The sequence below is a fragment of the Oncorhynchus clarkii genome, chromosome 22, assembly GCF_045791955.1.
Source record: "Oncorhynchus clarkii lewisi isolate Uvic-CL-2024 chromosome 22, UVic_Ocla_1.0, whole genome shotgun sequence".
In the NCBI taxonomy this organism is placed as follows: Eukaryota; Metazoa; Chordata; class Actinopteri; order Salmoniformes; family Salmonidae; genus Oncorhynchus; species Oncorhynchus clarkii.
The window spans coordinates 32689165-32705098 of record NC_092168.1 but is presented as its reverse complement, the minus strand read 5'-3'; the positions used below and the strand labels follow the sequence as shown (position 1 = coordinate 32705098).

General features: G+C 44.4%; 1 protein-coding gene across 2 annotated transcripts in view; it reads right to left on the bottom strand.

Moving 5' to 3' along the window:
- The window catches only part of LOC139380799 (SEC14 domain and spectrin repeat-containing protein 1), a 58103-nt gene that overhangs the window by 23022 nt on the left and 19147 nt on the right, over positions 1–15934 (bottom strand). For both annotated transcript variants that reach the window (XM_071123834.1, XM_071123835.1), the window contains exons 5-6: positions 13666–13756; positions 9493–9606 (exon numbers count right to left, since the gene is read on the bottom strand). In XM_071123834.1, the coding sequence (XP_070979935.1) occupies positions 9493–9606; positions 13666–13756 (205 nt within the window). The remainder of the gene's footprint in view (positions 1–9492; positions 9607–13665; positions 13757–15934) is intronic.

Below are 15934 nucleotides of genomic sequence, written 5' to 3'. Positions count from 1 at the left end.
CCTGACTGGTGTGTGTATGTGTGCGTGTGTGTGCATCACAAGCTCAAAGCAGAAACCCTGACTGGAAGGTTGCCAGCCCTTTGCACACATCCACAAGGTTAGCCGTAGGATGCTAAACACATACTCCATCAAAAAACACCACTACCATCAACCCTGAAAGACTACAGTTGAAGTCGGAAGTTTACATACACCTTAGCCAAATATATTTAAACTCAGTTTTTCACAATTCCTGACATTTAATCAGAGTAAAAAGTCCCTGTCTTAGGTCAGTTAGGATCACCACTTTATTTTAAGAATGTGAAATGTCAGAATAATATTAGAGATAATGATTTTTTTCAACTTGTATTTCTTTCATCACATTCCCAGTGGGTTAGAAATTTACATACACTGAATTAGTATTTGGTAGCATTGCCTTTAAATTGTTTAACTTGGCTCAAATGTTTCGGGTAGCCTTCCACAAGCTTCCCACAATAAGTTGGGTGAATTTTGGCCCATTCCTCCTGACAGAGCTGGTGTAATTGAGTCAGGATTGTAGGCCTCCTTGCTCGCACACGCCTTTTCAGTTCTGCCCACAAATTTTCTATAGGATTGAGGTCAGAGCTTTGTGATGGCCACTCCAATACCTTGACTTCGTTGTCCTTAAGCCATTTTGCTACAACTTTGGAAGTATGCTTGGGGTCAATGGCCATTTGGAAGCCCCATTTGTGTCCAAGACTGATGTCTTGAGATGTTGCTTCAAAATATCCACTTAATTTTCCGTCCTCATGATGCCATCTATTTTGTGATGTGTACCAGACCCTCCTGCAGCAAAGCACCCCCACAACATGATGATGCTGCCAACCCCGTGCTTCGCGGTTAGGATGGTGTTCTTTCTTTGGCTTGCAAGTCTCCCCCTTTTACCCTCCAAACATAACGATGGTTATTATGGCCAAACAGTTATATTTTTGTTTCATCAGACCAGAGGACATTTCTCCAAAAAGTACGATCTTTGTCCCCATGTGCAGTTACAAACCGTATTCTGGCTTTTTTATGGCGGTTTTGGAGCAGTGGCTTCTTTCTTGCTGAGCGGCATTTCAGGTTATGTCGATATAGGACTCGTTTTACTGTGGATATAGATACATTTGTACCTGTTTCCTCCAGCATCTTCACAAGGTTCTTTCTGTTGTTCTGGGATTGATTTGCACTTTCGCACAAAAGTATGTTCATCTCTAGGAGACAGAACACGTTTTTTTCCTGAGCAGTATGTCGTCTGCATGGTCCCATGGTGTTTATACTTGCGTACCATTGTTTGTAAAGATGAACGTGGCAACTTCAGGCATTTGGAAATTGCTCCCAAGGATGAACCAGACTTGTGGAGGTCTACAATTTTTTTTCTGGGGTCTTGATTTTCGCATGATGTCAAGCAAATAAGCACTGAGTTTGAAGGTAGGCCTTGAAATACATCCACAGGTACACCTCCAATTGACTCAAATGATGTCAATTAGCCTATCAGAAGCTTCTAAAGCCATGACATAATTTTATGGAATTTTCCAAGCTGTTTAATAAAGTCACAGTCAATTTAGTGTATGTAAACTACTGACCCACTGGAATTGTGGTACAGTGAATTAAAAGTGAAATAATCTGTCCGTAAACAATTTTTGGAACAAATCCGTAAACAATTTTTGTTTCATGCACAAAGTAGATGTCCTAACCGACTTGCCAAAACTATAGTTTGTTAACAAGAAATTTGGGGAGTGGTTGAAAAACGAGTTTTAATGACTCCAACCTCAGTGTTTGTAAACTTCCGACTTCAACTGTAGTTAGAGGAATCAACCCTGAAAGACTAAATAGTAAGAGGAATCAACCCTGAAGAACTACGTAGTTAGAGGAATCAACCCTGAAGGACTACAGAGTTAGAGGAATCAACCCCGAAGGACTACATAGTTAGAGGAATCAACCCTGAAGGACTACAGTTAGAGGAATCAACCCTGAAGAACTACATAGTGAGAGGAATCAACCCTGAAGAACCACATAGTTAGAGGTATCAACCCTGAAGAACCACATAGAGGAATCAATCCTGAAGGACTACAGAGTTAGAGGAATCAACCCTGAAGGACTACAGAGTTAGAGGAATCAATCCTGAAGGACTACAGAGTTAGAGGAATCATAATGCTAATGTTATGTCACGGGTTTGTCTTGCTTTGGTCTCTTTCTGGATACACACACACAGGAACACAACACAGATGCATGCACACACAGTCATCATCGTGCTGCAGAGAAAGCAACACATGATCAATACATGATTTTAATTCTGATAATTTCCCACACGCAGACTGACTGACTCCTTGATACATACTAGATGTTGAATTGAAGTCTGTGCCCAGTGGGATATGACTAACAAGGCCAGGTAACACACACGTGGCTCGCACAGACACACATTTTCTGTTCACAAGTGCATTTATTTATATGGCGATTAGCTTCCAAAGACGAAGGAAAAAAACAGTTTGATGGTTATAGTGAAAATTGGGATGGCAGATTGGGCAACACTTTAGCCACACCTCTGAAAGAGAAGAGAAGCAGAAAGAAAATCAAAAGTGAAAACAGACCCTTCCCTTCTCTTCCACAGCCCAGTATGTATCAATTACATCTGGATAGAGACATTTGTTCATGAAACCACCGCTTTAATATGTGAGCTGAGCTTACACCCTCAGGGCCAGTACTTGAAAAACATTTCAGAGCAGGAGTGTTGATCTAAGATCAGTTTTTTCTTTTAGATCAACACTCGTTTGAGACACTTTTCAAATATGGGCTCTGGGGTGTAAGTTCAGCTCAGAATCCTAATCGAAGTGCTTTGAAACTGAAAGGTAGATCAAGCAGAGGGTTTAAAACTAGTGGCATTATTGTTTAGCTGTGAGTCAGTGAGTCAGCTCTCTAGTCTCTACCACAAGTGTTACTTTGTCTAACTGTGAGACAATTACATGAACACAAGATTGTGTCCCCTCAAAATAGAATGGCCACGTTCGAGATCATTAAATCCATTATATACTGTGTGTAAATTGTGACTGACTGATTTATAGTGCAAGGTTATTTGCAATGCAATGCATGTCAAAACAAGCCAAATAGCTAGTCTTTTGAGATTGAGGCGGCAGGCACTACGAGGGAGACTTCACTGCTTCTACAGGGTTTTCATGCCCAGTTACATTCCCATATTGTAATGTGGTCTGTGTGTCACTTGTGTAGCGGAGTCAGGCGCAGGACAGCAGATATGAGTAATAAAAACGTAATTTACTCAAAATAGACAAATACAATACAATGAAGCGTTCCCACATAACGGACCGTATTACATACAAACAATTACTCACAAACAAACATGGGGGAACAGAGGGTTAAATAATTAACAAGTAATTGGGGTATTGAAACCAGGTGTGTAAGACAAAGACAAAACAAATGGAAAATGAAACGTGGATTGGCGATGGCTAGAAGGCCGGTGACGTCGACCGCCGAACGCCGCCCGAACAAGGAGAGGGACTGACTTCGGGGGAAGTTGTGACAGTACCCCACCCCTTGACGCGCGGCTCCAGCAGCAAGCCGACACCGACCTCGGGAACGACCCGGAGGACGAGGTGCAGGGCGATCCGGATGGAGGCGGTGGAACTCCCGCAGCAACAAAGGTCCAAAGAAGCTGTAACCTGTAGCATACCTCGTTCAGTCTCCTCAGGACTTTGAATGCCCCCACAAACCGCGGACCCAGCTTCCGGCAGGGCAGGTGGAGGGGCAGGTTTCGGGTCGAGAGCCAGACCCGGTCCCCCGGTGCAAACATCGGGGCCTCACTGCGGTGGCGGTCGGAGCTCGCCTTCTGCCGCCTCACGGCCCGTTGCAGATGCACATGGGCGGCATCCCAGGTCTCCTCCGAGCGCTTAAACGATTCGTCCACTGTAAGAGCCTCGATATGGCTCTGGTGCCAAGGAGCCAGAATCGGCTGATACCCCAGTATGCACTGGAAGGGAGAGAGGTTAGTGGAGGAGTGAGTTTAATGCCGCCCACTCCCCCGGCCGGTCCTGGCAATATGACCGCAGAAACCTACCCACATCCTGGTTTACTCTCTCCACCTGCCCATTACTCTCGGGGTGAAAACCTGAGGTGAGGCTGACTGAGACCCCCAGACGTTCCATGAACGCTCTCCAGACCCTGGACGTGAACTGGGGACCCCAATCAGAGACTATGTCCCCAGGCACCCCGTAGTGCCGGAAGACGTGAGTGAACAGGGCAAAGGGCAAAGGGAGGAGACGGCAGGACTTAGAAAACCAATCCACAACAACCAGGATCGTGGTGTTGCCCTGTGAGGGAGGAAGATCCGTCAGGAAGTCCACCGACAGGTGTGATCACAGCCGTTGTGGAACGGGTAGGGGTTGTAATTTCCCTCTGAGCAGGTGGGAGCCTTGCACTGGGCGCACAACGAGCAGGAGAAAACATAAACCCTCACGTCCTTGGCCAAGGTGGACCACCAGTACTTCCCACGAAGGCAACACACCGTCTGACCGATGCCAGGATGACCAGAGGAGGGTGACGTGTGGGCCAATAGATCAAACAGTCGCGGAGAGCAGACGGAACATACAGGCGCCCAGCTGGACACTGGGGGGGAGTGGGCTCTGTGCGTAACGCCCGCTCGATGTCCCGCGTCCAGCTCCCACACCACTGGTGCCACCAGGCAAGAGGCCGGAAGTATGGGAATGTGATCCATGGACCGCTCCTCTGTGTCATACATCCAGGACAGCGCGTCTGCCTTAGCATTCTGGGAACCTGGTCTGTAGGACAGAGTGAAAACAAAATGGGTAAAGAACATGACCCACCTTACCTAGCGAGGGTTCAGTCTCCTCGCCGCCCGGATGTACTCCAGATTGCGGTGGCCATCCAGATGAGAAAAGGGTGTTTAGGCCCCTCAAGCCAATGTCTCCACGCCTTCACAGCCTTGACAACAGCCAACAGCTCCCGGTCCCCCACATCATAGTTTCGCTCCGCTGGGCTGAGCCTCTTAGAACAGAAAGCATAGGGGCGGAGCTTTAGTGGCGTGCCCAAGAGCTGAGAGCGCACGGCTCCTATCCCAGTCTCAGACGCGTCCACCTCCACTATGAACGCCAAAGAGGGATCCGGTTGAGCCACCACGGTAGCCGAGGTAAACAGAGCCTTCAGGTGACCAAAAGCTCTGTCCGCCTCAGCCAACCACTGCAGCCGCACCGGTCCTCCCTTCAGCAGTGAGGTAATGGGAGCTGCTACCTGACCAAAATACAGGATAAACCTTCGGTAGTAGTAGTTGATGGAGCATTCATCAACCCGTACGGCATGACGAGGTACTCATAGTGCCCTGAGGTGGTACTAAATGCCGTCTTCCACTTGTCCCCCTCCCGGATACGCTCCAGGTTGTAAGCGCTCCTGAGATCCAATTTTGTGAAGAAGCGCACCCCGTGCATTGACTCTATCGCACTGGCTATGAGAGGCAGCGGGTAGCTGTACCTCACAGTGATTGTTACCCCGATAGTCAATACACAGGCGCAGACTTCCATCCTTCTTCTTCACAAAAAATAAACTTGAGGAGGCAGGTGAAGTGGAGGGCCGAATGTATCCCTGCCCCAGGGATTCGGAGACATATGTTTCCATAGCCGCCGTCTCCTCCTGTGACAGAAGATACACGTGACTCCTGGGAAGTGCTGCGTCTACCAGGAGATTTATCGCATAATCCCCCCGTCGATGGGGTGGTAATTGAGTCGCCTTCTAGTCAAATCGGCATATTCTGAGGGGATGCGCACGGTGGAGACCTGGCCTGGACTTTCCACAGTAGTCGTACCGGTGGAAACCCCTACACACCTCCCTGAGCACTCTCGTGACCACCCCTTGAGAGCCCTCTGTTGCCATGAAATAGTGTGGTCTTGACAGGCCATCCAGGGTAGGCCCAGCACCACGGGAAATGCAGGAGAATCAATAAGGAAGAGACTGATTCTCTCCTTGTGACCCTCCTGCTTAACCATGCTTAGTGGAGCGGTGGCCTCCCTAATCAGCCCTGACCCTAATGGTCGACTACCTAGGGCGTGGAATCCCTAAACTATGTGCAAATGAACGGTCAATAAAATTCCCAGCTGCGCATGAATGCGCATGAATCTACATTATGCTGGAAATGCGGTTAAAACTCAGGAAATTTAATAAACACATACATGTGAGCAACAGGGGGCTCTGGGTAAGCCTGGTGTCGACTCACCTGGGGTAACACGATAGTGCCCTGCCTGCTGCATCGACTCCCTGAGGAACCCCCCAGCACCGACCAGCAGTGTACCCTCTGCGGCCACAGATGGTGCAGGGAATGGCCCCTCCTCCGGTCGCCCTAAGTGCAGCACCTCCCAGCTCCACGGGTGTCGGAGCGGAGGTGCTGGGGGATGGAACTGACAGACCCCGATCCGGACGTCCGCGGGTAGCCAGCAGGTTGTCCAGCCGGATGGACAGGTCCACCAGCTGGTCCAATGTGAGGGTGGTGTCTCGGGAGGCCAACTCCCGACGGATGTCCTCGCGCAGACTGCATCGGTAGTGATCGATCAGGGCCCTCTTGTTCTATCCCGCGCTGGCGGCCAGGGTCCAGCAGTCCAAAGCGAAATCCTGAGCGCTCCTCGTCCCCTGCCTCAGGAGGAACAGATGTTCACCCGCCGCTTGACCCTCAGGCGGGTGGTCGAAAACTGCCCTAAAGCGGCGGGTCAACTCTGCGTAATGGTCCAACGCCGCGTCTCCTTCACTCCATACGGCGCTGGCCCACTCCAGGGCTTTGCCTGAGAGGCAGGAGATGAGGGTGGACACACTCTCACGTCCCGAAGGAGCCGGGTGAACGGTCGAGAGGTAGAGCTCAAGCTGGAGTAGGAACCCCTGGCATCAGGCAGACATCCCATCATACTCCCTTGCGAGCCGAATCCCGCTGGGACCGGGTAAAGGAGGGGTGGACAGTGGGACCTGCTGTAGTGGGGCTGGTGGAGGCGCTGGACGACCTCCTCCTCTCTCCCAACGATCCATCGTCTGCAGCACGCGATCCATGGCGGTGGCCAGAAGTTGCAGTATGGTCACGTGCTGCTGGACGCGCTCCTCTATCGCCACAGGGAGGGCAGGGCGTCTGCTCCTGCTGACTCCATTCTTGGTGAGTAATTCTGTAATGTGGTCTGTGTGTCGCTTGTGTAGAGGAGTCAGGCGCAGGACAGCAGATATGAGCAATTAAATGTAATTTACTCAAAATAGACAAATACAATACAAATACAATCATTTCTCACAAACAAACATGGGGGAACAGAGGGTTAAATAATGAACAAGTAATTGGGGAATTGAAACCAGGTGTGTAAGACAAAGACAAAACAAATGGAAAATGAAAAGTGGATCGGCAATGGCTAGAAGGCCGGTGACGTCGACCGCCGAACGCCGCCCAAACAAGGAGAGGGACCGACTTCGGTGGAAGTCGTGACACATATACTCTGGTATTCATGCCAGATTGGTTCTGGGTAGTAGATGCCATACAGGTCAGCCAACCACTTAGTTCAGAGTTCAAAGATATTTAATTCCTCAATAGTAAAGTTCAATGAATACAAGCACCCGATCCACCCTATCTAAACTAAAGTAGGTCAACTTTAATTTCCAAGTATTTCCCCCTAATTCCCTTTCATTTCCAATGCCAATAAATTGACCACCTCAGCCATCCAACAGAGCCATCTGGTCTAGCAGGGGAGTTATAGTGAGGAAGAACTAGAAGGAACTGCTGGTCCAGATCAACACAGACATGTTATAGTGAGGAAGAACTAGAAGGAACTGCTGTTCCAGATCAACACAGACATGTTATAGTGAGGAAGAACTAGAAGGAACTGCTGGTCCAGATCAACACAGACATGTTATAGTGAGGAAGAACTAGAAGGAACTGCTGGTCCAGATCAACACAGACATGTTATAGTGAGGAAGAACTAGAAGGAACTGCTAGTCCAGATCAACACAGACATGTTATAGTGAGGAAGAACTAGAAGGAACTGCTGGTACAGATGAACACAGAACTGTTGGAGCAAAAACAACAAGAAAGACCTCTACTGAGCAGTCTCTGTATTAGTGTGTTCCAGGACACTCTTTCCACACACACACTTGCATATATAAACACTCACAAAGACTAAGGCACGCACACACACACAATCACAGACGTGCACGCACACACACACACTGGGCTGACATGCTGAAGACAGTAATGTTATACTGCAGCCAGCATCTGCTCTTGATATACATTACTGTTGCCAAGCAACATGATGACAGTGTTAGTCAACGCTGAAGGAGACCATACTGTAGACAGAAAGTCAGATTAACTTACTACCAGGTATTCCTGCCTATTACTTCCATTACTATCAGACAAACTAGCATGTATCCATACTCCATACTTCCATTACTATCAGACAAACTAGCATGTATCCATACTCCATACTTCCATTACTATCAGATAAACTAGCATGTATCCATACTCCATACTTCCATTACTATCAGACAAACTAGCATGTATCCATACGCAATTCTTCCATTACTATCAGACAAACTAGCATGTATCCATACTCCATACTTCCATTACTATCACTCTGTTGTGAAGGGGCTTCTAGCACTAAAATATAAACAAGGAATACTAGCTACATCTCTCCCATCTAAGAGAACAAACATAGAAACTTGAGGAGTGTGTGTCCCCCACCCCTCTACTAATGTAATTCCTTCAGGGGGTATAGGAAGAGATGACAGAAGCCATATGGGAGGTTGAAATGGAACACGATGCCTGAATATTTAATAAGTCATATTAATCTAGCGCTGAGACAATGGTGACTTACTGCCATAAAGTTCTACCTTCTAAATCACCACACAATGCACTTAAAAAAGTATAATGATGCCATGCTGTCTACCACAACAGACCTTGGTCATCTATCTATCAGCCGCAATTGACAGAGAGCTTAATTTGCCTAGTGGTCTATAGCATATGGTCAGCAATTCCTCAGGGGTATGTTGGTGATTGATAGGCTATATTTGAGGGCTGTTGTAGAGCACACAAGCACAAATAATTCATCAGAAAATCCCTAGCCATTGCAATAACTACAATCAAATGTGTTGGCTATATAGCACAAACAGATCTGGGCCCGAGATAAAGAACAGCATTGATGAAGGGGTTCACAACACAAGGCCAAATATAATACTGACTGAAGCAAAATAAAAAGCATAATCTCTCTATCTCTATCAATTTGTATGCCGCCCAACCACCAACATAGAAATCATTGGTTTGTGAAGGAAAGTAAATTCAATTCTGGTCATAATCTGTCCCTCTGGGAGGTGAAGGCGGATAGGATTCTGCTGCTCAGAGATATAACATTATTAGGAGAGAGTGAGGGGGGAGAAAGAGAGGGAGAGATGTAGAGAGAGAGATGAGCGAGAAGGGGGCTAGAGAGAGAGAAGGAGAAAGTGAGATAGAGACAAGACACTCACCTCAAAGCCTAGTCTGTCCTTCTCCTTCCAGAAGCAGAAATGAGTGACCTTCTTGTCCCAGAATTCATCAGGCTTCACTACACACACCAGGGACACCTCCGCTGGAATCACATTCTACAGAAAATGGGATGATATCAAAATGAAATAGTATTTCTTTAGCAAAATGGTATAGGCTTTGGGTGGTTTATTGGACACAGAAATAAACCGATAGGTTTATGTAATGTTAACATACAGTTACTGATGGTTTATAAGATGTTTGTAAACAGAGTTTCAAATTGAATGACACTGGTAAACTCTTTATCTAAAAAAAAAAAGGTGCTATCTAGAACATAAAACGGTTCTTCGGCTATCCCCAAAGGAGAACCCTTTGAAGAACCATTTTACCCATGTAAAAACCATTTCCACAGAGGGTTCTACATGGAACCCAAAAGAGTTCTTTCTACCTGGAACCAAAAAGGGTTCTCCTATGGGGGCAGCCAAAGAACCCTTTGGAACCCTTTTTTCTAAGAGTGTAAAAATATATAAATATATATAACCCTGTAGTGCATCACAGTTTTCATGAAATCCTGCAGGAATTTCCCCAGACAGTGGCAGGCAGATTAGTGTGTGAGACAGAATGTACATTTCATACTGTCATCCTATCTATTCTGGTCCTGTTTGTGCAGAGGTCTTTAGACAGCAGGGGACTGTATAGCCAATCTGCAGTGACAAAACCAGGTCAGGGCAGATAGGGCAGAATGCAGACTGGGTTCAAATCGTTTTTGAAATCTTTAAAATACTTTGCTCTCGCCTGCCTAGCCTGCCAGTTTTGGGACTCTACTATTGGTTCACTAAGCAAAGGAAGCTCAACCAGGCACAGCTAAAATATTTGGAATAATTTAAAATAGTATTTGAACCCAGGTCCGGGGCAGACAGACTGCAGACTACAGCAGAGACAAACAGAGCTCAGTCTGTCTGCTGACATAGGCCACACTGCAAAGTGGATGGAGGTCAGAGCCTGGGTCCTGTTCACTAGGCATCAAATGGACAAAACTGACTGAAACAGCAGGGACAAGCTGGACCTGTCCAATACGAAATGCACATTTTTAGTTGTCAAATGTTTGGCTAGTTTGCCCTAATGAGCCCAAACCAGAGACTGGACTTCAGGGGAAAACATTGTTTAAAGGCATAATTAGGCAGATGGAGAAATTACACAGCCCAGTCAGGAGATCGATTAGACTACTCTTCTTCAAACGTAATCAGCTTAGATTCCCTTTTGTCTTAATTACTTTTCACTTGACTGCTGGGGATGGATTTGATCTGAGATGTCTATTTCTTTTATTATTTTATTTTATTTGCCAGGGACCATGCATAATGCATATTGCACCATATTTAACTACATAGCTCATCACTGTAATGTTTTATGGCACAGACAGAATGCAACATCTGGGTTGGGACCACCATTTTATTTCTCCTCCAAGGCTCTTTGTCACGTTCTGATTGGCAGAGAGCTGTTAATGTGGTGGAGGTAGGCCGAGATGGTTCCCCTGTGGCAACTTCATGTCCACGTCTGTCTGCTTCTCACTCAGACATCTGCTCCTCTATTGTATACTGTGCTAATTAATCATTAGCCTTTTACTGCAATGGGATAAATCAGGGTCACACAGAGTGCTTCTTGGTAGTCTTAAACAAATCTACTTTGAAACAAAAGTATACATCTTACACACACGGTTATGGGTTTTTAAAAAATAAGACACCTGTACCATGTCAGATATAGAGTTGACATTTATTCAATTTTGAGTTTGCATCCCAATACTATACTTTATATACATCACAGAAGACTGAAATATAACAAAACTGTTTGACATAGAAACACCAGGTTTTCACTATATAAAAACATATATGTTTATGAATTATGAAATTATGAAAAATTTGAATAACATTCCAACCATGGGGCCACTAGGTCATTTGACTGCAGGAAATGGCTACATCGTTACAATCATGAATATTCACAGGGATAATTAAAGATAAAGAGACATGGGTTTTAAAGGGTTAAATCTACTGAACATTGTTAAATAGGCCATTGGGAACAGAACACATCCTCATGTGAAAGTATTTTTATATCCTCACTCTAGGACTGGGCGTTATATCGAATTCATTTGAATGAATGTCTTAGCGTGATGTTCCAAATGCCTGTATCAGTCTTTTTGGCCTCGTCTCCTTCACTCCATCTGTGCTGTGTGCACCTTCCCACTCACACACAGACACCAAGCCCCTCCCCCCGCCACTCAGAACAACCACGATGAAAGATATCCGACCCGAGCCCGACATTATACATTGGGTTGGGAAGGGTAAAGGTCTGTTTTTTCATCCATAACTAAGGTACGGGCAGGGCTCGGGTATCAATACATTGATCACTAACATTTTGAAGCTGATCCATTTGCTCGTGCTCTGCTACACAGTACAGTCATATCTGACTGAGATCATAACATGATGTCAGAAGTGCTTCAACCTCGTCAATATAAATATAAATATAGAACAGAAGATATTATTTCACAGAAAATAATAATGTTCCTTGAGTTTAGAGCGGCAAAAAGTAGCTAACAGCTCACTGCTCTCTCATGTCTCGTCCTGGAGCAGAGCAGCCTAAGCCGAGCCGTTGCTATAGATACTCAGACTCAGAGCGCCATGACCTGCCTGCTCACAGACAGAAAGTGATAGAAAGAGAGGAGCAGCTAATGGATTTACTAATAGAGGAGGTTATTTCGGGTTTCGGGCCGGGCCAGGCTTTAAATTTAGTAGATGCAATCGGACCTGGGTAGGGTAGGGCCTGAATGTCGCAGGCCTGGGTAGGACTCGGGCTTAAAATTCATGCCAGTGCAGGGCTCTACTAAAAGATCACTTCTTCCTCTCTGACCATAAGCAGTTTCAACTCGCTATTTGCATTTGAGGTTTGGTTCAACAGAATCGGTCATAGGGACACCGGAACACATTAAGATATTATTTTACTGTAATAGACAAGAACTTAACTTTTTTTAGCGATACCCTTTTTATGTCTCAACTCCCCAAATGTAAAACAGAGCAGACCATACTAAAACAGGAGTATCAATGAACATGATTTTGGGAAATGTATGCTTAGTTTCTGCTAACAGCATTTCCGGTACCATGATGTATGCTAGCAGCATTTTAGCCAGACTGTTATGCGCTAGCAGCTGTCTAGTCTGTGTTTTAAAAATGTGCAATGAGGATAAAAAGTCACATTTATATAAGGAATTGGCAACACGTTCTCATTCTGAGAAATAAGCATCTTCTCATCCAGGTAGCCCACTTGGTTTCAACATCTAAACAAAGTGAACAGGCTATGTTGTTTAAACAGTTGGAGACTGTGCTGTGCTGTGCTGCTGCCCGTGTCGCCCATACCTAAATCCACTACTGCTGCTACCAGAAGAAGGTCATTATTAGTGGATGTGCATATTGCATGGTTCTGGTTAAATCTGTTAAAAATAAATAATGTTCACAGACAGATGTGAAAGCCAGATTAGTGATTATTGCAAAAAAAAGCATGTTAAACTATTCTGATAAAATAATTAAATGATTAGTGGTAGTGGAAGGCTTATATTTAGCCTAGATATCATTTTACAAGCCCTGAATTCATTAGATTATTCCTGAGTGTTTGAAATGCAGTATTGTATTGTGCAAAAAAGCTTATTTAGAGAAAGCATTTTTTTTATTTTTTATCTATATATATTGTGAATCACCCATAAATTTGAAAAAATCTAGATCTAGAATCTAGATTTTTAGGCCATATCGACCAACCTTCCCACACCCTCCCCTACAAGAATCTGTTATAGCAGACGGCTATAATCTCCTGACTGTTTCTATGCAGAGTATAACACAGACAGTAGCAACTGACTGACTGCAATAAACTCCATGTCCTTGCCCTATATGAGTAATCATTCTGTCAAATTGTAGATGGTTTTATTAGTATTCACTCTATATGACTGTAATGTATTCCACTATACATTCCAAAGGGAGTAGTTAGACAGGCCTTCTTCTATTTGATCCACAGAAATATGGACTTCTCATCTCGCTGTAGTGTGGGGGTAAAATGTGGTTTTATCCTTAAAGGAACACATCTGCCCTGATTATCAGTTCCTACCTGCAACATGAACCCTTTCTTCTATCAGTTCCTACCTGCAACATGAGCACCACCGTCTTCACTATGTTCCACTGAGACTTCCGTCCATCCACGATGACTGTGAAGCCTCTTGCTTTACACTTGTCACTGAAGAGAGGAGAGAAGATAGGGAAAAAAACATGGTGATTTCATCTACCTGTAATAATGTGTGCTCTTGCTCCATGAATCTGACACCAAGGATCCCAATCTGGCCCTTAAATAAGACAGTTTCATATATGCAGATGAAGCAAGCATGACTACAGCAATTGAACCCAGAACCTTGGTGCCACGCTCTTAACAACTGAGCCACAGAGGACCATAAAGCCAAGGTAAATACTGAACAGAAGTGTGTGATCATCATGCAGGAGACATAAGCTTACATAGTGTGATCCTTCTTAGCATATTATTTCGGTCATCTCTCCTACAGACTAATGTAGCAGAACTATCTCAATCTAAATAGAATGCTGAGAGGCCAATGAGTATGCAATAGTGTTGCTATACAAGTGCTTTTTCAAAGGCAATGGAGCCACCTATCAGCAACCTATCCTTAACTCGATATACAGTATACTGAACAAAAAAATAAACGCAACATGCATCAACGTCAAAGATTTTACTGAGTTACAGTTCATATAAGGAAATCAGTCAATTGATATAAATAAATTAGGCCCTAATCTATGGATTTCACATGACTGGGAATACAGATATGTATCTGTCGGTCACAGATACCTTAAAAAAATGGGCCTAACAATGGGCCTCAGGAGCTCGTCATGTTATTTTTGTGAATTAAAATTGCTATCGATAAAATGCAATTGTGTTCGTTGTCAGTAGTTTATGCCTGCGAATACCATGACCCCACCGTCAAAAATGGGATACTCTGTTCACAACGTAGACATCAGAAAACCGTCAACACAACGCCATCCACGTGGTCTGCAGTTCTGGGGTTGGTTGAACCTACTGCCAAATTCTCTAAAACAACTTCGGAGGTGATTTATTGAAGTGAAATTAACATTAAATTCTCTTGTGGACATTCCTGCAGTCAGCATGCCAATTGCATGCTCCCCCAAAACTTGAGACATCTGTGACATTGTGTTTTGTGACAAAACTGCACATTTTAGAGTGGCCTTTTATTGTCCTCAGCATGATCGTGCTGTTTAATCAGCTTCTTGATATGCCAAACCTGTCAGGTGGATGGATACTCTTGGCAAAGGAAAATGCCCACTAACAGGGATGTAAACAAATTAGAGCACAACATTTGAGAGAAACAAGCTTTTTGTGCATATGGAACATTTCTGGGATCTTTTATTTCAGCTCATGAAACATGGGACCACCACTTTATACAGTGGTGTAAAGTACTTAAGTAAAAATACTTGAAAGTACTACTTAAGTAGTTTTTAGGGGGATATGTACTTTACTTTACTATTTACACTACTGTTCAAAAGTTTGGGGTTACTTAGACATTTCCTTGTTTTTGAAAGAAAGCACATTTTTGTCCATTAAAATAACATCAAATTGATCAGAAATACAGTGTAGACGTTGGTAATGTTGTAAATGACTATTGTAGATGAAAACAGCTGATTTTTAATGGAATATCCACATAGGTGTACAGAGGCCCATTATCAGCAACCATCACTCCTGTGTTCCATGGCACGTTGTGTTAGCTAATCCATGTTTATCATTTTAAAAGGCAAATTGATCATTAGAAATCATTTTGCAATTATGTTAGCACAGCTGAAAACTGTTGTGCTAATTAAAGAAGCAATAACACTGGTCTTCTTTGGACTAGTTGAGTATCCGGAGCATCAGCATTTGTGGGTTCGATTACAGGCTCAAAGTGGCCAGAAACAAAGAGCTTTCTTCTGAAACTCGTCAGTCTATTCTTGTTCTGAGAAATTAAGGCTATTCCATGTGAGAAATTTCCAAGAAACTGAAGATCTCGTACAACAGAACAACTTCATCAAATAGTACCCGCAAAACACCAGTCTCAACGTCAACAGTGAAGAGGTGACTCCGGAATTCTTGCCTTCTAGGCAGAGTTGCAAAGATTTAGCCATATCTCAGACTGGCCAATAAAAAGAAAAGATTAAGAGGGGCAAAAGAACACAGACACTGGACAGAGGAACTATGCCTAGAAGGCCAGCATTCCGGAGTCACCTCTTCACTGTTGACGTTGAGACTGGTGTTTTGCAGATACTATTTAATACAAATGTAGTACAAAACATTTAAAACCTACATGTAAATTGCATAGGAGGAACTACCATGTGGGTACAAAATGTAAAATTACATAGA